Raw genomic sequence first — 21,425 nt, 5'->3', positions numbered from 1 at the left:
TTGTTAATGATTTTTGTCTGCCAAACTGCTATTTGATCCCCAAAATTGAGCTTATGTTTGGGAAGCAAAATCTATATAGTAAATATATATATTTTTAAATAGCCCAATATACACAAATAACTGTAACGATCTAACAAGCCAGAACAACACAATAGCTACTAATAGTTCAGTTTATTATGACTTCTTGGTTGTTGTTTTTACACAGCATAGTTATTTCTTCACTAACTTGAGATAAAGTTTCTGTTAATACCATTTTTCTTCATTTGCAATTGCACTCAAACATTCACAGCTCTATAATTTAAGCTATAAAAATGGCATTTTAAACTGTTGTGGTGGTATTGAAATCCACTATTTGACTTTAATTTCTTAATTTAAGACACATGGAATAATACAAGTGTATTCATTTTAATAGACTACAGAAATAGAAAATAAAATAAGGACAGTCCTGGTTGAAGAGTTGAAAACGGCTTAAAATATTCTTTTATCTTCAAAGTAATGTGATTTCTGATGACTGAAGAGTTTTAGTGAGCTATTGCATCATTAATGCACCGAGTGATCTGGGTGTATGTTCATGGTCTTGTAAATTTCCTTGAGGAGAAGCAGAGCTGTATCTTCAGATTCCCTAAGGAAAGAGACAGAGTACGTTTGTAAAACACAAAATGACAATACTGCAGTTATATAATGACAGGTGACCCTGGACCACAAAAGCAGTCATAAGGGTCAATTAAAAAGCTGAAAGCTGAATAAATAAGCTTTCCATTGATGTATCAAAAGTAAAATTTTGATATATTAATGATAGGAAATTTACAAAATATCTCCATGGAACATGATCTTTACATAATATCCAAATGATTTTTGGCATAAAAGAAAAATCGCTCATTTTAACCCATACAATGTATTTTTGGCTATTGCTACAAATATACCCATGCTACCTAAAACAGTTTTTGTGGTCAAGGGTCACGTATTGTTATGAAAGATCACGTACCAGTAACACAGATGACTTTGGAGTGCAAACAGGTATTCGTTGAAGCTCTCGATGGGTTTCTCTTGCAGGACGTAGTCAATGCGATTCCCTCCATTCAGCATACCCACTTTTACTTGTGTCTCTTCTTCCTTCTGAGGCTCAGGACTTTCAACCATCTTCTCCTCTGCAAACAAGCAATGAGATACATTTTGATTGAGTTTGAGCTGAAGTTTGCACAGTGAAATGAAATTAAAGAGGTTTTTCACTGTGGTTAGTTTACCTTCCCCTTGCTGCTTTTCCTCTTCTGCTTTGATCTGACTGGCGACCATGGCGAGCTGTTCATGCAGTTGAGCGGACGAGGTGTGAGCACGGGCAAACTCATTCAGAGTCTGCCAAGCAGTCTTCAGAGAGCTGATGAAGCCTTGCTTTAGGTCAGAGCCCATCCTGGATAAACTCTCTTTTAATTCTGGACAAAAGACATAGAAAAATATATGTATTTTGTTATAATTAAATTATTGCTTCATATCTATTTTTAAAATGATTGTTAACTGTTTTTGCTTTATCAACACCAGAAGCCTTTTTTCCCAGGCAATTTGTGCCTGGATAATTCATTATTTATTAACACAGTTATTTATTATTTATTTAATTAGTAAAAACATAATTACTTTATTTTTATAGAATATTTAAATTATTTTTATTTAAAATTAAATTAAATTCCTATTATTAATCATTAAAATTATTTATTAAAAAAAAAAAAAATGCACAGAAATTGTCTAATACATACCAAGATGAAGCCTCTTTCTCCCTTTATGATGAGGGATCAAAACTGGCTCCAGTTCAATGTCTGGTAAGATCATTGGTTCAATTCTGTATGCAACTGGATCCAGCTGAGTGCACAATAACATTATTGCATTAGCTATATGGCTAACAGTGAGAGAGTTAAAGGATTAGTTCACTTCCATAATAAAAATTCCTGATAATTTACTCACCCTCATGTCATCCAAGATGTTTGTATCTTTCTTTCTTCAGTTGAAAGGAAATGAATGTTTTTGAGAAAAACTCAACTTTTTTCTCCGAATAGTAGACTTCAATGGGGATCAACGGGTTGAAGGTCCAAATTGCAGTTTCAATGCAGCTTCAAAGGGCTCAACACGATCCCAGCCGAGGAATAAGAGTCTTATCTAGCAAAATAATAGTCATTTTCTAAAAAAAAATAAATAAATAAATAAAAATGTATATACGTTTTAACCACAAATGCTCATCTTGCACTAGTCTGATGCATTATGTAATTACATTGGGTAAGTCACGTGTGATTATCTCTTCATCTGTGTACTTCGGTTTAAAAAGGTAGGGTAGGGTGAAAAACTCCATCTCATTTCCATCTCAACTTCAAAATCATCCAATATCGTTGTTTTACCTTTTTTGTAAAGGGTATTTGACTTTCTTTGCATGTTCACTTTGTAAACACTGGGTTGGTACTAACACCTACGTCCCGCGTGAACTTTCCAACGTGATTACATTATGCGTGAGGTTGGGCTGGTGCAAGATGAGCATTTGTGGTGAGAAAGTATACAAATTTACATTTTTTTAGAAAATGACCTATCGTTTCGCTAGATAAGACCTTTATTTTTCAGATGGGATCGTGTAGACCCCTTTGAAGCTGCATTGAAATTGCAATTTGGACAACCCAGTTGATCCCCATTGAAGTCCACTATATGAAGAAAAATCCTGGAATGTTTTCCTCAAAAATCTTAATTTCTTTTCGACTGAAGAAAGAAAGACATGAACATCTTGGATGACATGGGGGTGAGTAAATTTTCAGGAAACTTTTTTTCTAAAAGTGAAAAATCCTTTAAAGTTCTGAATTGCGGTGTTCGGTATTCTTCATTTACACTGACAATTTAGTCCTAAACCATTTTGGCTTCCAAAAGATTAGATGCTCTTGAAGCAGTAGACGAGCTAAGACTTCACTCACTGGATGGTAGATATTGAAGAACCCTTTGCAGGTGGGAAGCTGATAAGACTCTTCAATTTTCTCCACTCCACGTACTGTCAGAAACATCCCGATGGGAGAGCCGAGAGCAAAGAAACTCACCGGTTCAAAGTCCAGAGCATGATATAGCACTGACACCTGGAGAAGAACATACAAGATTTGCAGAGCATATTCACACATGTGACCCTGGACCACAAAACCACTCATAAGTAACATAGATATATTTGTAGCAATAGCCAACAATACATCGAGTCAAAACGATAGATTTTTCATTTATGCCAAAAATCATTATGATATTAAATAAACATCATGTTCCATGAAGATATTTTGTATTTCCTACCATAAATATATCAAAACTTAGTTTTTGATTGGTAATATGCATTGCTAAGAACTTAATTCGGACAACTTTAAAGGTGATTTTCTCAATATTTTGATTTTTTATTTTTGATTGAGATTTTCAAATAGTTGTATCTCATCCAAATATTGTCCTATCCTAACAAACCATACGTCGATGGAAACCTTTTCAGATTGCAGATATATTTTTTTTTAAAAATTGAGCCTTATTACTGGTTTTGTGGTCCAGGGTCACATATCAGGCCCAGAAACACCTTCTAACAAAATACCTTCATTCAATCATCTTGAACCATAGACCAGATCGGGAAGTCTTACCTGTCCTGTGCCTATTTCAAAATAGTTATAATCCACATGGATTGACGACATGGTCCTTCCCACTGGCAGTTTGCTGACGACAGTATCTGGTTTGGGCTCTGTCTGAACAGGAGGTTGGGTCTCTTTCGGTTCCTCTTTTTCTACAGTCTTCTCTTTCACAGCCTTTCGGGCCGCCTGCCAAGAAATAAATGTGTTTCAAAGAGTCAAATGAAACTGGACAAACAAAAAGTGCAAACACTGCCAATTGAAATACAAGACAATTGAAAACGTGCCTGTTTTGCAGACTTCTCTTTGACGAAATTGGCGAGTTTTTTACGTGGCCCCAGAGGAATACCCATTTCCTTCAGATCATCCACTGTGCACATCAGCTGCAACAGAAATGGAGAAATAACAGTGATGACTTGCCAATTCTGTTTTTAATCAAACAAAATGTAAAAAATAAATGTAAAAAGCTCTTACTAAAGACTCAACATCAATCTTCTCTTGTTCAAAGGTGCTCAGATATTCAGACAACCCCAGCATCTCTAGAACTGATGACAGATTGCCAATCTCTTCTTCTTCCTCTTTAGACTCTTCCTCAGCAGCCGCTACAGTAGGCTCTTCGCTGGCCTGGATGACGGGACTTATCTACAGCAATTAAACAACACAAATGAGGTTTATAAGTCATCTTAAAACACTCACAGATAAGGGTTGTGTGTGCCAGTTATGCCATAAAACAGAACTTGTTTAATTAATGTGCAGCATTTTATGGTCACTTTCTATCATAATGTACTGATACCTGTTTCACATTAGGTGGAGTATTTCCATTGGCCACTGGACCTGATGAAGGTGAGCCAGTCTTCTGATTGGACAGCAGATCAAAAAGTATCAAAGAGCCTACAGATAAGGGCAAATAATGAATTAAAAGAAAACTTTAATAAGAAATATAAATTCTAGTTCAGTTCAGTGTGCTCTTATAGATGCCTGCATAGTTTAAGTTTTTTCATTTAAGACCATGAATTAGAATTAAAGCATGTAAAAGCAAAGGATTCTCACCCAAGCTGTGTCCAGCCACAGACACTTTGCCTTTGAAGTCTGGGTTTCTTTGCATGAATAGCACATGTAAGCGGTTGATCTCAAAAGCCACGGTGTCCATAATGGTCTGGCAGTATGTTGGGCTGTTGTAGAAGAGAACATCTAAGAGGGTTTCATTAGTGAAGTGACGCAAGCGACCTGTGCTGGGAAGAGTAATCTTCTTTATCCTCCTAGATGAAACACATAAAAACATAAAAGACGGAAATATTTTTTGTAAAAAATATAAAACAAGATGTTCATGATAAAACAGACAACATGAATTTAGGCAGAACAGTGTGGAGATTTCAAGTTCATAGCAGCACCAAGTGGAAAGGAAAACTTCCTGACAACACATTTTTTCAGTAATCTCAAGAATACAAGATCCTTAAAGGGATAGTTCACCCAAAATCACTCACCCTTATGTTGTTCTAAACCCATAAGACCATTATTCATCTTTGGAACATAAATTAAGATATTTTTGATGAAATCCAAGCAACATGACTACCATGTTCAACATCCAGAAAGGTAGTAAGTAATTACTTATTACAAAGTAATGTATTTTATAATTATACGTTAATTCAAAAGTTTGGGTTTCTTTCATGTTTTTTCCAGTATCTTAAGCTCACCAATGCATTTATTTGATCAAAAATAAAATATGTAAAACATAAAATACGTAAAATATTTTTTCCTTCAGCATGCTTTGAAATTTAATATATCATCACTACGGCAAAGCTGAATTTTCATTTTAGTCCATTTATTCCAGTCAGTGTCACATGATGCTTCAGAACTCATTCTAATATGCTGATTTGCTGCTCAAGAAACAACTCAATTTATTTGAAAAAAAAAAAAAAAAAAATCCTCCATAAAATTATAAATATCTTACTATCATTTTTGATCAATTTATCAAAAGATCTTTGCTGAATAAAAGTATTAACTTCTTTAAAAAATGATCACAAACTTTTGAATGATAATGTATACTTTGTATATAATTGAATATAAATTTATATTTCAATTACATATTGATGGCTGTAGGGTCAATACAAAGAATCAGTAAAAGCAAAAATGGAAACACTAGTTTTAGGCCTCAGATACAGCACTAAAGTAAAAGCTCTCTTGAATGTGGCTGAACGTTGTCTCTACCTGTCAACTCCTGTAGCATCACCGTGCAGAGCCGTGTGCCAGTGCACAGGCAGAAACTCCACACGACTGATCAAATGATCATCACGGGACTTCCTGAAATGACTCTGCAGCAACTTCAAGGACACACTCCGAAAATCATCCACTGTGAAAACAAACACAGTCTGACTGAAGCGCAATATATTTTGTAAGGATTCACATAGAAACAGTACAACTACTACAACAATTGGCCTAAATTATGACTTTATAACTGACTTTGAACTGAATTTTTTAAAGATTTTGAGTCCAAACTTGTGTAACATACCACACTCCACCATGCTCCTAAATCTCAGGTCACAGACGGGGCCTATGCCATGCACCATAAACACCAGATGATCCACCTGAGGCATCTCACCTAGACAAGAAAAACACAAGTTTTTCAATGATTCAGGCATGTAATCCATTCTCCTTTAAGCAATACCTAATAATTTTGAGGTTGAGGGCTGTTTGACAGTTTGTGTTTTGAAACATTTAGAAATCTGGGGGACTTCAAAGTGAGAAACAGCAGAGCAAACACTTCGTTTGGCAGGATGAAGTCAGAAAACAAGAACTTTAAAAGATGCATTTACCATCAGGAACTTCGTCCTGATCATCGTCCACACCCCTCTTGACAACCCGAGGTCGGGTCTGACCATCCTGAGTCGTGCCCCACTCATCAGGCATGGCAGATGGCTGAAACTGCACAATCACCTGAGGACAAACCAAGCAGAATTATAATACAAAAAACAGTTTACCATCTAGTCTTATCTTACTAAAAACATTTAATAATGTTACCTTTGGATTGTGCATTACGATGGTCTCACCAGAAGGGAATTCCAGTCGGCGGTGCCACTGATTAGTAGTAACAGCTTTCTTATATTCTGCCTGTTTAACATACATAACATTTAGCAGTTAAAATTGCATCCTGATTAGTTTTATAAATACTGATGAGAGACACAAACCTCCAGTTTCTCACTGAAGTCTTCTGAATAGGGGATGAAGCGACTATCTGCGTCTCCTTTGTAGAACCAGGTACAGCGGCGGACCTCAGTGGGCTCTTCCTCCCAGTACACGGCGGTCCGTGAGCGGTCATACAGCTGCACGTCATAGCGCCCTCCGTCCGTACACACGATCACATTCTCTGGATCTGGCTGAACTGAAGCAACAGATTTCAGTTGTGAAATAGACTAAGAGTGGCCACATGCTCTTGGCATACATAGAAAAAACACAATCCGGTCAATCTCAAACAAATTAAGTTACAGTGACAGAGGCAGTTCCATTTAGCCTAGAATTGCTCAACATCAGTTGCAGGTTTCATATGTCAAAAGCCAAAAAACTAATGTAAAAATACTGGCAGCGCCTTGTACAATTATTCTGCCAATGTAAGTGGGTTTGATAAAAGCAGGTCCTGTCTTACCAGAGTTGAATGTTTCTTCCAAGCGAACGGAATCCAGAATACTAAAGGGAAGCCAGACCATCTTTGACTCCACTTGTTTGCAGTAGAACCAGTGAGGTTGAACAGGTTCATAAACATTGTATGCATATGGCACCATTGTGTTGGCAGGGACTAATGGTCCAGTCATGTTGGCCGTTGTAGGGGGTGGTGGAATCTGTGTTGGGGGAGGCTGAAAAATAGCAAGACTTTATAAGGACAAAGTACAAAGTGCTTTTTAAAACGGCTACAAAATATGCCAGTATGCCACTTAAACTGGCATTTTTAATTATATATATTTATATAGGGTTGCACCAATATTACAGTTCTAGTTTATATATTTTATTAAATAAAAAAGAAAAAATATTCCAAATTAAAACTAGTAAATAAATAAATAAACAAATAATGCTAAATAATAACTAAACAAAATTTAGATTAATTAATTAATTAATTTAGTTAGTCATCACATTGTATCACTGTTGTTAACTAAAATAAAAAATGTTTTCGGAATTGAAATAAAGCTAAAATAAAAAATATATTTAAAAACGTACACTTTAAAAAGAATAAATGAAAATGTTTAAGTGAAATAAGCTGAAGTACTAAAATTACTAACTTTAAATTAATTAAAGCTATATATAATTATTAAAAGAAATTTAAAAAAAAGAATACAAAAATGATATAGAATGATAGATATTACAAATGACAGAACGAACAATAGAAAGAACGATAGAAAGATAGACACAGATAGATATAATGATGATAGATAGAAAGAACGACTGAATGACAGAACAAGACAGATAGAACGCTAGATAGAACAATAGACAGAATGATGGATAGATAGATGACAGAATGACAGACAGACAGATAGATAGATAGATAGATAGATAGATAAAACGATAGATAAAACAATAGATAAAACGCTAGGACGAATGATAGAATGAATGATAGGACGAACGATAGATAGAACGACAGATAAAAAGATAAATAAAACGATAGAACAATAGGTAGAATGTTAGAATGAACCATAGAACAATACAACGACAGATAAAACGATAGACAGAACAATAAGTAGAATGACAGAACGATCGATAGAACGATCTACCTGTATCTATCGTTCTTACTTGCAACTATAAATTTAAGTGCATAGTGATACAGATATGACATTACATGACCAACCTTGGTGAATGCTGTGGGTGGAGTCTGGAATGAGGGAGCAGGTGTGGCCTGAGAATAGGGGTTGAGATGCTGAGGTGTTTGGCTGGGGGGCTGCTGCTGTAATTCAGGAGCCATGAGGTACGGGTTAGCTTTGCTACTGGCAGCTGTGTGACGGTATGGATTATAGGACTGCTGGGAGCTCTGGGTAGGAGGAGGAGGAGTCGGTGCATTAGGTGGATGAGTATATGTACCCATAGGGGTTTGATTAGTAACACTGCCATACTGCTGAATGGGGTTCATGTGAGAGATTGGTGGGTTCAGAGGCAGGCTAGCTGCAATGGCTGCAGGTGACGGGCCTGTTGTTGATGGAATGACGGTGGCGGCTGGAGGCGGGCATGGCTGCTGCCCTATGGATGCAAACGGGTCGCTGGTGGTAGTGGTGTTGGAGAAATAATTGAACGTGGAGGCTTGAGGAGCTGCTGATGACGTCTGACCAAGAAAACTGTCTTCTTCTCCAACTTCACTGGCATCATCTTTACAGAGGATGACATGAAGAAAATTAGTTTAGATTAAATATCAGTGTTTCTTCAGAATATACTAAATCAAAAACACGGCATAAAGCAAAGAGTTTTAAAGATTTGATTTTCATTATAAAAATGCAGAAAATAAATAAATGAATAAGAGTGCACTCAGGCCGTAATACGGCCCTAGATTTATAAATTATCCTACAATAACAGAAACCCTCAAATTAAAAAATAAGTTAAAATACACTACCAGTTAAAAGTTTTTTGAACAGTAAGATTTTTAATGTTTTTTTAAAGAATTCTTTTCTGCTCACCAAGACTGCATATATTTGTACCAAAATACAGCAAAAGCAGTAATATTGTGAAATATATTTACTACTTAAACTAACTGCTTTTTACTTGACAATATTTTAAAAAGCAATTTATTACTGTGATCAGCATCATTAATCCAGTCTTCAGTGTCACATGATCCTTCAGAAATCATTATAATATGCTGATTTTCTGTTCAAGAAAACATTTATTATTATTATTATTATTATTATTATTATTGGGGTGGGGGGGGTTATAGAAATTAATACTTTTATTTAGCAAGGATGCTTTAATTTGATCAAAAATGACAATAAAGACATTTATACAAACAATTTCTATTTCAGAAAAATGCTGTTCTTCTGAACTTTCTATTCATCAAAGAAACCTGAAAAAAATTCTACTCAGCTGTTTTCAACTTAAAAATAATAGTAATAAATGTTTTTTAAACAGCAAATCAGAATAATAGAATGATTTCTGAAGGACCATGTGACTGGAGTAATGATGCTAAAATTCAGCTTTGAAATCTAAGGAATAAATTACATTTTAAAATATATTCAAATAGAAAACAGTTACTTTAAATAGTAAAAACATTTCAAAATTTTTCTGTTTTTGCTGTACGTTGGATCAAACAAATGCAGGCTTGGTGAGCAGAAGAGACTTATTTAAAAAAAACATTAAAAATCTTACTGTTCAAAAACCTTTGACTGGTAGTGTATGAGTTTCAAAATAAAGACTGGTTTTGATAATACCTGAATGTATGATTGTCTTCATAAATATCTGACAGTTTTAATAAAGAGGATGCTGTTTTGCTATGGCTTATGGCATTTTTTTTTTTTGTCAGGAAATAGAACTAATTGTTCTTTAAAGATACATATGATATTTCTGTGTTTCTACAGTATGTACTGTAAGTTAAATTAAATTACAGACTGATGACAGGTGGTGACAGGTAGGGTGAGTGATAATGTAATCTCATCATTTTGATAAAGAGAAATGGCACGTTTGAGTAGTGAGCTCTTATTATTTTCACACCCTAAATGCTACCTGAGGAAATATTTTGCCACGTATATAAATAAATATGCAACGTCAACAGTTCTTCTTTGCTAATTAAGCAATTTAAATCAATACAAAACTCACAAAATATTTGACAACACAAATAAATGCGCGTTTATGTTTACTGTATATCAGAGTAAAATCATCTTACAGAAAGCATGAATTAATCATCATAAAGAGCAAAGACCTTTGAGCTGAAAATAGAGGAAAGCTAACATCACTAGCCACTAAAGCAGCTCATTTGAAGATTTTATAAGCTCACCTCCGGATAAAACCGCCGGGCCGGTGGCCTGGCTGACAGGGATGAACGGTAGGCTAAAGTTAAACTCCGGAGCCGCTGAAAACAGCAGATTTGCGCTGCTGCTGGGGATGTTATTGGCTTTCCTATCAGCCATTTTCAATCAAATATTACACGTAGCTTGTCCTCCAGTCGGAAACAGGCAGAGCTTTTTTACAACACTTCCTGGTTCGTCACGGTAGAGCTAAAGGGGATCTCTGGATTTTCACAGATTTACACTTCATTGATAGTCTGAAAGGTTCAAACGGTTATCGGCGGTGACGCCTAGAATATGATATACAGATTTACGTCACGTTGACGTACAAAGGCAAAAGTAATCAATGACACACAACATCGATTCTTAATGTAATTTCTTTCGTTTTTCTTTTTAAAACATTTGTGATGCTAGAAAATAAAAACAATTACAAACAACAATTCCTTCACTTTCAAGCGAAGGTTAATTGAATTAATTTCAACGTATATGTACAAACATGTACTTCTTGAATAGTTCAGTAAATGTCAAACTTTAGCCATTTTATGGAAACTCTTGAAATCAATCATTTTGATACTTGAACACAACTTATTAATATATTATTAACATATTATAATTTCATTTAGCGCATATATATATACTATTAATAATAATAAATATATATATATATTTACATATAAATGTATATATGTTTTTTTCAACGAATCACTACATTGTTTGCTAGCGCCATTGTACATATCGGTGAACTACCGTCTAGTCTTCTCAGGGCAGAACGAACAGGCGCCCTGGTCACGTGGTAGTTTTAATGACGCAATTTTCCCGCCACGGTGTATTGTGTGCTGTTGAGCTCTGCAACGTGCTTGTTACAGTACATGTCAAAAGAGTATTAGTTTTAAATTTTGTGTCTTTCAGAATCCTGCAGCGATGCCTACGGTTCATGACTGGATCAATAACCCACTGGGTGTTGTTGACGGGCTGTTTGGTAAGACTCAGCAGTTAAAATATGTTTTTATACTAATGTATATAGTTCACAGAGGAGCATGTGATCGTCATGACTTGCTACGCTTTGTAAATCAGCATTAGACTGTGAATAACCATGTATAAACTACTATTCTAAAATGTAGCTGTGTTTTGTGTTTCTATAGCCCAAAGTAACTCCTCTCCGGACTGGGAGAAGAAAGTTGTGGAGTATTTCAAAGAGAAACTGAAACTAAACGACGCTCATACTTGGGTAGCTGTTAAAGTCTTATCTCATGACATTTTTAGTATTTTGACACATATGAATGGCTTTATCCGGTATTGTTGCAGAAATAAATGAAACTGTGTGCTTGTATTTAGAATACTGGCTAGTCCACTGTGTGCAGATACAAGGAGTGTTTTGTTTTGACAGATGACATCAATATCATGTAATGAAGGGGTTCTTTTGCCATGAAAACTGACGTGGGCGTTATCTAGCATGTATTTTTACAGCTGTGCATAGTTAAACATAGGGTTGTGATTATTGTCTTAATTATTAACCAGAAATCATTGGTTTTAATATGAGTCCTCAAGCTCACCTGTTTGCCTTCGGTGTCATTTTTTCTGGTTTCTTCAGGTTCCATCTCTGAACGATGTTCCCCTGCACTACCTGAAGCCTAATAGCCTTGTCAAATTTCGTTGTATGGTCCAGGATATGTTTGATCCAGAATTTTTCATGGGTGTTTATGAGACCAATGATCCCACATCTAACTCTAAGGTATGTGCTTTTAATCCTGTCTAATGGAAACACATTTGCCCAGCTGTTGTTGGTTGATTGATTGATTTCGTTCTCTTCTTTTTTCTTTTTTAACACAATGACATACATAACAAAAGCATTTGATTTTCCACCTTTGTGGTTTCTGAGATAAGTCTGTTTGAATAATTTCTAAACTTGTTCTTACAGCAGGTGAAATGTGGAAAATACAAAGATATCACAGAGGGTGGGGTGAGTAAATATTTGCCTTGTTAACATGCAAACATGCAGCATTGACCAGTGTATTTATAAACTAGGTCTGGAGAAAATGTATCATGTTGATTTCATTTAAAACTTATAGGGGTGTGTGTTATGGTCTAGGTCATATTGACCCTTATTTAATTAAAAAAATGAACTAAAAATCACAATATGAAAATCTAGCCAAAAGAAATGGGTAAAACAGCAAACATTTGTTCATAAACTGTGAATACTATGAACATTTATTGCTTTAAAAAAGGGTTCCTCAAATAAAAGTGTCTGCCAAAAATATATATATATATATATATATATATATAGCTATATATATATATATATGTGTGTATATATATATATATATATATATATATATATATATATATATATATCAGCTATATGTGTGTATATATATATATATATATATATATATAATATTTATATATATAACATACATACATACATACATACATACATACATATACACACACACATATATGCTGTATGTATAACTATATGTATGTATGTGTGTGTGTATATATATATATATACACATACATATATACATATACACATACACACACGTATACATATACACATACACACTCATATATGCTATATGTATAGCTATATATATATATGTATGTATATGACACATACATACATACATACATACATATACATACATATACATACATATACATACATATATATACATATAGCTGAGAAATCAGCGAAACAAAATGCATCAAAAAAAGTTTTTGTGTTGGTTTGTGTCTATCTGGGTCTGTCTTTAACATTGACCCACAAATATCATAATTGTAATTTGAGGTGGGTGATATGACACATCTTATATCACGGTATGAGTAATTTTATTTCATGGTAACAATATGTATCACAATATATATCACAATACTAAATCAAATTATTTTTGCTCTAATTAAGGTCTTTATGATATCAATTTTTGATGCTATAGAATTACATAATTCTTGTCACCAGTGTCAGTATCACAAAAAAACAAATACTAGCTTTGAAGACAAGTAAACAGCCAGCAATTAAATAAGAATTACTAATTAGAAGCAATAGGATAAATAAACTACAGTAGAGCAAGTAAATAAGAAAGGCTACATACACTGTATAAAAAAATGTATAAAAACACTGTGTAAATGAAATGTATATTTCTTCTTCCTCTCTTTTCTTATTAAAGTTACAAAAATTATTTATTCGAGAGCAGTGAGAAATTTTCTTTTTTGTTGTTGTTGTTGTTTGATTAACATGAATGACAGCAGGAATATTAGATTGCTGTCACTTTACGAGCTGCCCGGATCCAGTATACTTTTACACGTGTGTTTTTGTTTGTTTTGTTTTTGTTTGTTTTTTTCCACTTAAATACTTGCAAAGACGGGCAGTGTGTGTATTCAACCATTCAAGGCTTATAAAGCAGCAAAAATAACTCGGTTCAGTGCCTCTGCTCCCTATAAACACTGTCTTCATGTGCAGGGGCCTGTCCGAAACTCTTTCTCAGAGTGCTCAGAAACTCTCTCAGACAGCATGTACATAGAGCGAAATTATTTTTCACTGCTGATTTAAAATCACTTGTTTTTAAACTGCAATGCAAATGATACGTTATGATCACGTACCACAGCAACGTCATGTGAGCGTGTAACCGCGATAGAGACGATAGTCCAGAATCTCTACTGGTTGACACATTTCTACCGGCTGACAAATGTCTACCGGTTAATCGTGTCGCCGGCCCCTAATTGTTATAGAAATTTTGTACCAACATTTGCAGGCTTTTTCATGACTGTAAATGAGAAAATCTCAATTTCAAGTTTGTTGACCTGTATTAAAAAATTGAAAAGAGTCGGATTGACCTATAATGTAATATAAGGATTAAATAGACATAAGCAACTAGACTTTATATCAGCAGGTGGACTTCAACTCAAGAAACATGGTGACTTCAGAGAGACAGACCTTTTATTGTGTCCCCATCCCAGGAGAATCGCAATGGGTCAAGGAAATATCCTTTATAAGGAGTCAGAAACTTTCCTTGTTTTACGGAAATGTTCCTTGTTTTATTTGACCAGTATGAAAGTTAAGCTTTCTTTAACAGCTCAGAACAGCTACGCAGGTTCTAGTCAAGCACGAGTGGTGCCCTCCACTTCCTATGTCCCAAACAGACATAAGCGCAGCTATGAAGAAGACGATGAGATGGACACACAGCCCCAACAGATGAAAGATGTTAGTCAAGGTAAGAAGGAAAAATTAAGTTCATCAGTCTGAAGACTGATTCTTAGAATTGTTCTTTCATCTATCATATATATATAAGATTTAAAATTATTTACATTTGTCTCAAACAGGAGCTCAGAGCTCTGCAGAGTCTCATGGCAACACTGAGCCGAAGCGTCAGGAGACTGAAGCTCCCAACCACAACTCGTCTCCATCACACTGCACATCCAGTCTGGACCTCAACTTTCCTTTGCCTGGAGAAAAGGGCCCAGCCTGTCTTGTTAAGGTTTAACTGTTCCTTCATCTTAAGCCATCATCTTGACACGCTCTCAATTAAATAGTTTTTTTTCATAGATTGTCATTTTTAATGCATACTTTTTAGTCTAACACTGTAATCAAGTTGTCTTGAGCAGGCGCATGTTAACATTGTAATTTGCTTGCAATAATATGATGGTTCACTCCATTGAATTGTTCCCCACCTACACAGACAGCCATGTAACTCAGTCATCCTCTGTAATTGGCAGGTATATGAGGACTGGGACAGTTTCAAACTGAATGACATGTTGGAAGTATTTGGCATCCTCTCTGTGGACCCTGCCTTGAGTGTGATTGCAGATGAGAGGTAATCTGAGCGTCATTTTGGGATGGTTATAACTGCAATAAAAGGTTCTGTAAAGTTGAACTGTAATATAATGTTTGTTTCATGTCTTCAGAGAGGCGTCTTCACTGCTGGACCCCACAGAAGGCATGGAGACTGTGGAGGAGCAAAGAGTTCACAGCCCGCCAGCATCCCTCGTACCCCGACTGCATATGCTGTATGCCCAGCCTCTAGTGCACAACAATCCACTACTACCCTCTAGTGCATCGGAGAATAATGGCGACCGTAAGAAATCACTCCTCTGGATCTGACACTTAGGTCTTGCTGTGTAAAGCACTGTTATTTTTAGGGGTGCACCAAAATTTCAGCTGCCGAAAATGGCATTTTTGGTTTTTGGCTGAAAGTCAGTGTGCGGTACGACGCTCCGCTCAGTATTCTGCTCTATGACTATGCATTTTGTTGAGTTGTTCTCAGCCCATGTGAACGCTCCACTTGTGTACCGCTCATGCTCACTGGCAAAGCAAAGTCCGCTCAAATAACGCTCCGACAGAATATTTCTATGTAGTTTACTTGTTCCTGTTTTCAGTAGCGCTGCTGTGCTGTAACATGGTGTAACTGGGTAGTAATAGCTTTGTAGGACTCCACATTATTTGGATTATTAAACAAAAAAAAATCTGTTAAATCTGATTTATAAAATAAAAAATTATAAATTTGAATTTATAAAAATAAAAAAACTATAAAAAAAATATATTGATAATTAATATTAAAATATTTTAAAATATATATTTATATTTGTTTTACTTTCAATAAGTGTGTTTATTTTATTGACTTGTATTTTTTAAATTCAGTCTCATTAAAATGATTGGGGTAAATACAAATATATATTATTTAATAAAATAAAAAATAATTATTGCAGAGCATTTTTGATTTCGGTTTTCGCCAAAGTGCATCAAGAATTTTCTGTTTCCATTTCGGCCCAGAATTTTCATTTTGGTGCATCCCTATTTTTTATTAATATATATATATATATATATATATATTATTTTTTATTTCCATTTAGCTTTAGTTTGTACTTGGTTCAATTTTAGTAATTGTATTGTCTTTAGTCGCAGTTAGTTGCCAACATTTCAAATAAGTTTAAGTTTACATTTTTATTACTTTATTTTATTTACATTTTTTTTGTTTCAGCTTTGTTTCAGTAAATGTGACTTTTAATAGATTTAGTTTTTAACATTAACGTCACTGGTATAAATGCAGTTAAATGAAGCTGCCGCTGTTTGGCATTAATATTAAACAAAAATATTAAGAAGATTAAAATAATTAAATCAATGTTCTTAATTTTTGATTATTTACTTGAACAAATACCAAGTACTAATACATTTCTTGTTAAATATATTAAAAATAAATTAAGTAATTGCATTATTGTTATTTTTTAAATAAATAAAGGTATGTTCAGGTATGTTCAATTACTGTTTTTTTGTTTGTTTTTCCCTGTAGACAAGATTGGTATTTAAACCCTGTCAACCCTGCTGTTCAAACAGTTGTTAATGTTGTATGTCTGTGTATGCTGTCTTCAGATTTAAACAGTGCTCTTGGGGAACTGCCTTCAGTCCGAGCAGAGCTGCTCACTTACTTCACACATGTCCTGATGGGGGATTCACTCGCTGCAGAGTACCTCATTCTCCATCTCATCTCCAATGTGTACGTCTCTCATTTTCTCATTGAGCAGCTTTGTTGAATGAAAGCTGAACTCTAAGCATTAATATTGCTTTTGTAGCATTTTGTAGCAAAATTGTATGCCACCTATTTGCCACGGTTTCCATTTTAAAGAGAGTGACGCGTTTCATTCGCAAACATAATTGTCCATAGTCTTTAGGCTACACATCATAAAGTTTGCACTGTTTTTATTCCAGATACACCAGACGGGATGTTCTTCCTTTAGGCAAATTCACCTTGAATCTCAGTGGCTGTCCTCACAGCTCTCCATACACCGAGCATCTCTACAAAGTCATCCAACAGCTTGTGCCATCTGTAAGTCACCCAGATTTTGCTTTTCCTAAGTTATTTTACTTTAATAGTAGTAGCTGCCATTACTATTTCATTGAAACTTGATTCCCCTTTCTTGCTAGTCATACCGGCTATCCATGAGCCTGCATAACATGAACAACCAAAAGATGGTGCCCCGGAAAGATTACACAGCCAACCGCCTGGTGAGTGGGACGCTACAGCTGGCCAATAACACGTCGTTGTTTCTGGACGAGACACAGCTGGAGCAGGGCCAACTGGACGCCACAGGTGAGAGCACTGATTATAGCAGGGAAAAGTACTGTGCTGACTAGACTTACAGTAGGAGTCTGACACCACTTACATTTACATGCAACCTGATCATCATTTTTTTAAGCATAATCATGGCTCAGTCAGTCTGAAAAGAATTAAAGGGATAGTTCACCCAAAAATGAAAATTTTCATTACTCACCCTCATGTCGTATAAGACCTTTGTTCATCTTCAAAACACAAATTAAGGTATTTTTGATGAAATCCAAGCTTTCTGACCCTGCAGCCGAAACAGAAATGCAACCGACACATTCAAGGCCCAGAAACATAGTGAGGACTTTAATAAAATAGTCTGTGACATCAGTGGTTCAACCCTATTTTTATGAAGCTACAAGAATACTTTGCTGTGCAAAGAAAACAAAATTAATGACTTTATTTAACAATTTCTGCTCTTCTTTGGCAGTTTTTGACTCAAAGTTTGTTCACAGACTGTTTAATGCTGTTCAGAGGTGGCGTGAATGCATTTACAACTGTATATATTGATATTTTAATATTTTGATGTGGGTCAGAGCAGGTATAATTTATGCTTTTATGCAGCGTTGTGAATTTTGAGCAGGCATAGAGCGGTCCTATCTTGTCTCGCCTTCAGAATTGAGAGTCGGCCATAAATAACCTTGATATTCTGTGTTAATATCAGTACACTTATCTAATCTCTGGCAGAGACCGTTGTGTGCCGAAAGGAAGAGTAAACATCCTTTTCTGCAGCAGCAGGCATTTCCTTTCAGACTGTATTGCTCTGTTTATTTATCTTTCATATTGTTCATAGAGAGACAAAGCTTTGTGTACTGTCTGTTCTGGGTGTAGGTGTGCGAAACATCACCGCGCTGGGGAACCTGATCTCCTGGCAGAAGGTTGATTACGACTTCAACTACCACCAGATGGAATTCCCCTGCAATATTAACGTGCTTATCGCATCTGAGGGCCGATCGCTCCTCCCGGTAAGAACATCAGCCCTGAGACTCTTCAGTGTTATATTATTAAATATTACCCACATGTATTTGGTGGAATTAGGGAGACTGGCATCTTAATTTCCAACAGGTGAAAATGACTTGGGTTGAACGCCTCTCCCATGGGAGTTGTTTCCATCGGGCGGTTGTAAAGACGGCCTAATATTTCCATTACAGTCCACAGGGTTGTCGTCAGCTCCCCGGCTGGGCTCTAATCGTGGCTTTGCTGTGATGCTAACAGCCTGTGGAATGCGCTGTGCTATTCCTGTACGTCAGCTCTCTCTAGTTGCCATGGCGGCAACTCTACCACAAGGACATTAGAGGGAGAGGCCAGGACAGGCCACTTATTTAATGGCATGAGGCTCAGATAAACAGTTTTTTAGAAAGTTTTAAAAGGCACTAAACGTTTATTAGAAGTAGTTTTATGACTCCCTAATGGCTTCTGACATTTCTACAAATGAGAATGCGAAATACCAGAGCTCAGTCATTTTAAAAACACATTAGGCGCATTAGAAAATGCAGCTTTTAAATGACTCCTTACAGAGATTTTCTTCTTTGCTTTCTAGTCTGATTGTCAGGTTCACCTCCGGCCCACCCTGAACCCACCTAACCTGGAGGAGTACCTGAGCGCCGTGCAGGTGGCGCAGGTTCCATCTCAACTCAGCAAGTACCGTGTCTATCTGAGCGTGGCACGTGCTCTGAACTACACTATTTCGGATGAGATCACAAAGGTCAGGATTTTGTCAGATCACTTTTTTTTTAATCGTTTTTATCATTTCAAATCAGCTTTGCAGTAATAAGAAAATTTTTAATGTTGCAAAGTCCTTCAGCTGTGAAATACAGTTTCAGCTATAAAGCTGACGTCAGTTCAGTGTAGCGTTAATTTTGTTAAAAAATCGAACAAAAAATGTTTGTTCAAGTTTTTTTTTCCAGTGGCTCAAACGAGACAATGAGTAGACAATAATAAGGTCAATAGGTCAATGATAACTCTATATCAACATGCAATTATCGTTGATGAAAAAAGGCGAGACTAAAGTTAATTTAAAAAAAATAAAAACTATACTAAAATCTTTTTGTTTTCGTCAAAAAAAGGAGACAAAAATATTTTTGTTGACTGCTGTACACGCCTCTATCACGTGAGCTTTTATGTGTGCAGCTGCCAGATATCAAGAGTTATATAAATCCCTAAATCAGAGCGTCTCTGTTAAAATGATACATTTCATGCCTGGTGTTTTGCTTAATTTGTGCAATTTGGCAACCATGTTCAACCCTTCATTACAGAAGCGTCGTCGATGATCGAAAAACACTGATAAACAAGAAAGCTGAAGTTTAGCAATCTCCATTTGAGATGTTTGGCTTAAATTAAAGTGTCTTTCAGCCTCTCTGTGTTCAGTCATGAGATCTTAAATATATTGTTTGCGATTTGTGGTTGCTGAATAAATGCACTTCTATATAATAATCTATTTTGTTTTAGTTTTTACCAGTTTTTATAATGTAGACAGAGTGCGCATATCTAAGTATTTGATGTTAATTTGTATATTAAACAGCCTGTATTAAACCATTTAGTTGACTAAACCAAAACAGGAAAAGGTTAACTAAATATGACAGCTAAAAAGTATATTTGACACAGGACTAAGACTAAAAAAAAGTAAGACTAGATTAAAAAAAAAATAAAAACTATACTAAAATCTTTTTATTTTCGTCAAAAAAAGGAGACAACATTTTTTTTGTTGACTGCTGTACACGCCTCTACTACATGAGCTTTCATGTGTGCAGTTGCCAGTTTTAAGAGTGCAAAAGGATACATTTCCTTCTCAGTTTTTTGCTTAATTTTTTGCAATCTGGCAACCATGCACACAAGCTAATTTATATATTAAATAGACTATAATAAATAATCATTAAGGTGTATTCACACCTGTCTTGTTTGGTTAGATTGAATCGAACTCAAGTTCGCCCAACCCCCCCGGTGCGGATCTTTTGGGCAGGTGTGAATAGTGCGGACCAAGCAACCGTACCAAGACCCAGCTGAAGAGGTGGTCTCGGTCTGGTTCCAAGACTAAATTTAAAAAATGCTGACAAAATTAACACTAGTTCCAAAAAGTAAAAATTTGGATATGATTTTTCATGATGAAACGTCTTCCTCACGGTTGTTCTTGATCTGTAGGCAGTAGAAGAGGACTTTGTAGAGATGCGAAAAGATGACCCTCAGAGTATATCTGCCGAAGACCTCCATAGGCTGCTGGTTGTTGCGAGGTGAGTTTTGAATTGCACTTTCGCAACTAATCTAGTTATGTTAACCATAATAAGCTGATTAAATTCTAATTTGGATTCCATTTCAGGTTGCTCTCATTAAGTCATGGGCAGAACACACTCTCCAGAGATGGCTGGATGAAAGCCAAGCAGCTAGAGGCCTTGAGAATAAGTCGGACACAGCAGCAGAAATGTTTGAATGGAAACGAGCCTTAAAATAGATTACTATTAACATATACTTCAACAGTTACCATACTTGTTTATATTTTGGATTAAAATGTAATGTTTTCATATGGCATATGACTTGTTGTACAGTTCAGTTTTTTACTTCATTTTAAACATGGGAAACCTTTCAGACACTGGTGAAGAAGATTTTCAATGTTTGCATTGTTAAATTTGGTTTTTGATACTTGCATTGTGTATTACATTTATATACAGATGCAAACATGTGAGAAAGTATAAATACCTTACAGCAAATTCATACACTTATGGCACAAGGGTATTAGTAAAAATAAAGTTTTGAGAACTTTG

General features: G+C 35.5%; 2 protein-coding genes across 4 annotated transcripts; one reads left to right on the top strand and one right to left on the bottom strand.

Annotated features, from left to right (window-relative positions):
• Positions 1–156: 156 nt before the first annotated feature.
• sec23ip (SEC23 interacting protein) lies at positions 157–10,760 on the bottom strand. Its single transcript, XM_051126610.1, has 18 exons — positions 10,567–10,760; positions 8,443–8,954; positions 7,252–7,459; positions 6,797–6,990; positions 6,630–6,719; positions 6,425–6,545; positions 6,121–6,210; positions 5,820–5,961; positions 4,662–4,870; positions 4,405–4,502; positions 4,086–4,253; positions 3,899–3,994; positions 3,627–3,800; positions 2,940–3,095; positions 1,749–1,851; positions 1,245–1,430; positions 986–1,148; positions 157–622 (listed from the first exon to the last, which is right to left on the bottom strand). The coding sequence occupies exons 1-18, from the start codon at positions 10,697–10,699 to the stop codon at positions 541–543; spliced, it is 2,925 nt and encodes a 974-aa protein (XP_050982567.1). The 5' UTR covers positions 10,700–10,760; the 3' UTR covers positions 157–540.
• A 589-nt stretch (positions 10,761–11,349) lies between these two features.
• mcmbp (minichromosome maintenance complex binding protein) lies at positions 11,350–21,425 on the top strand. 3 transcript variants are annotated; one of them, XM_051126806.1, is made up of 16 exons: positions 11,350–11,555; positions 11,719–11,804; positions 12,168–12,308; positions 12,495–12,536; positions 14,467–14,557; positions 14,659–14,787; positions 14,897–15,051; positions 15,290–15,387; positions 15,479–15,648; positions 16,941–17,064; positions 17,277–17,394; positions 17,493–17,658; positions 18,502–18,635; positions 19,211–19,375; positions 20,809–20,897; positions 20,984–21,425. In XM_051126806.1, the coding sequence occupies exons 1-16, from the start codon at positions 11,498–11,500 to the stop codon at positions 21,108–21,110; spliced, it is 1,893 nt and encodes a 630-aa protein (XP_050982763.1). In that variant the 5' UTR covers positions 11,350–11,497; the 3' UTR covers positions 21,111–21,425. The 3 variants fall into 3 exon arrangements, with proteins under 3 accessions (XP_050982763.1, XP_050982762.1, XP_050982764.1); XM_051126805.1 differs by having other exon boundaries at positions 14,464–14,557; XM_051126807.1 differs by lacking the exons at positions 20,809–20,897; positions 20,984–21,425 and adding an exon at positions 20,577–20,768 and having other exon boundaries at positions 14,464–14,557.

This window comes from Labeo rohita, chromosome 13, assembly GCF_022985175.1.
Source record: "Labeo rohita strain BAU-BD-2019 chromosome 13, IGBB_LRoh.1.0, whole genome shotgun sequence".
Classification (NCBI taxonomy): Eukaryota; Metazoa; Chordata; class Actinopteri; order Cypriniformes; family Cyprinidae; genus Labeo; species Labeo rohita.
This window is presented reverse-complemented; position numbering and strand designations above follow the sequence as displayed.

Bases quoted from the DNA above. Each gene is read 5' to 3' on its own strand.
- sec23ip (XM_051126610.1), bottom strand. From the start codon at position 10,699: ATGGCTGATAGGAAAGCCAATAACATCCCCAGCAGCAGCGCAAATCTG. The intron at 6,991-7,251 runs GTAAGACAGGAC...CTGTTGCTTCAG, and splicing joins GGAAGAAACATTCAACTCTG to TTCAGCCAGATCCAGAGAAT. The intron at 3,096-3,626 runs GTAAGACTTCCC...GTTCTTCTCCAG, and splicing joins TTGAAATAGGCACAGGACAG to GTGTCAGTGCTATATCATGC.
- mcmbp (XM_051126805.1), top strand. From the start codon at position 11,498: ATGCCTACGGTTCATGACTGGATCAATAACCCACTGGGTGTTGTTGAC. The intron at 15,649-16,940 runs GTAAGAAATCAC...TGCTGTCTTCAG, and splicing joins ATCGGAGAATAATGGCGACC to ATTTAAACAGTGCTCTTGGG. The intron at 17,659-18,501 runs GTGAGAGCACTG...TTCTGGGTGTAG, and splicing joins GGGCCAACTGGACGCCACAG to GTGTGCGAAACATCACCGCG.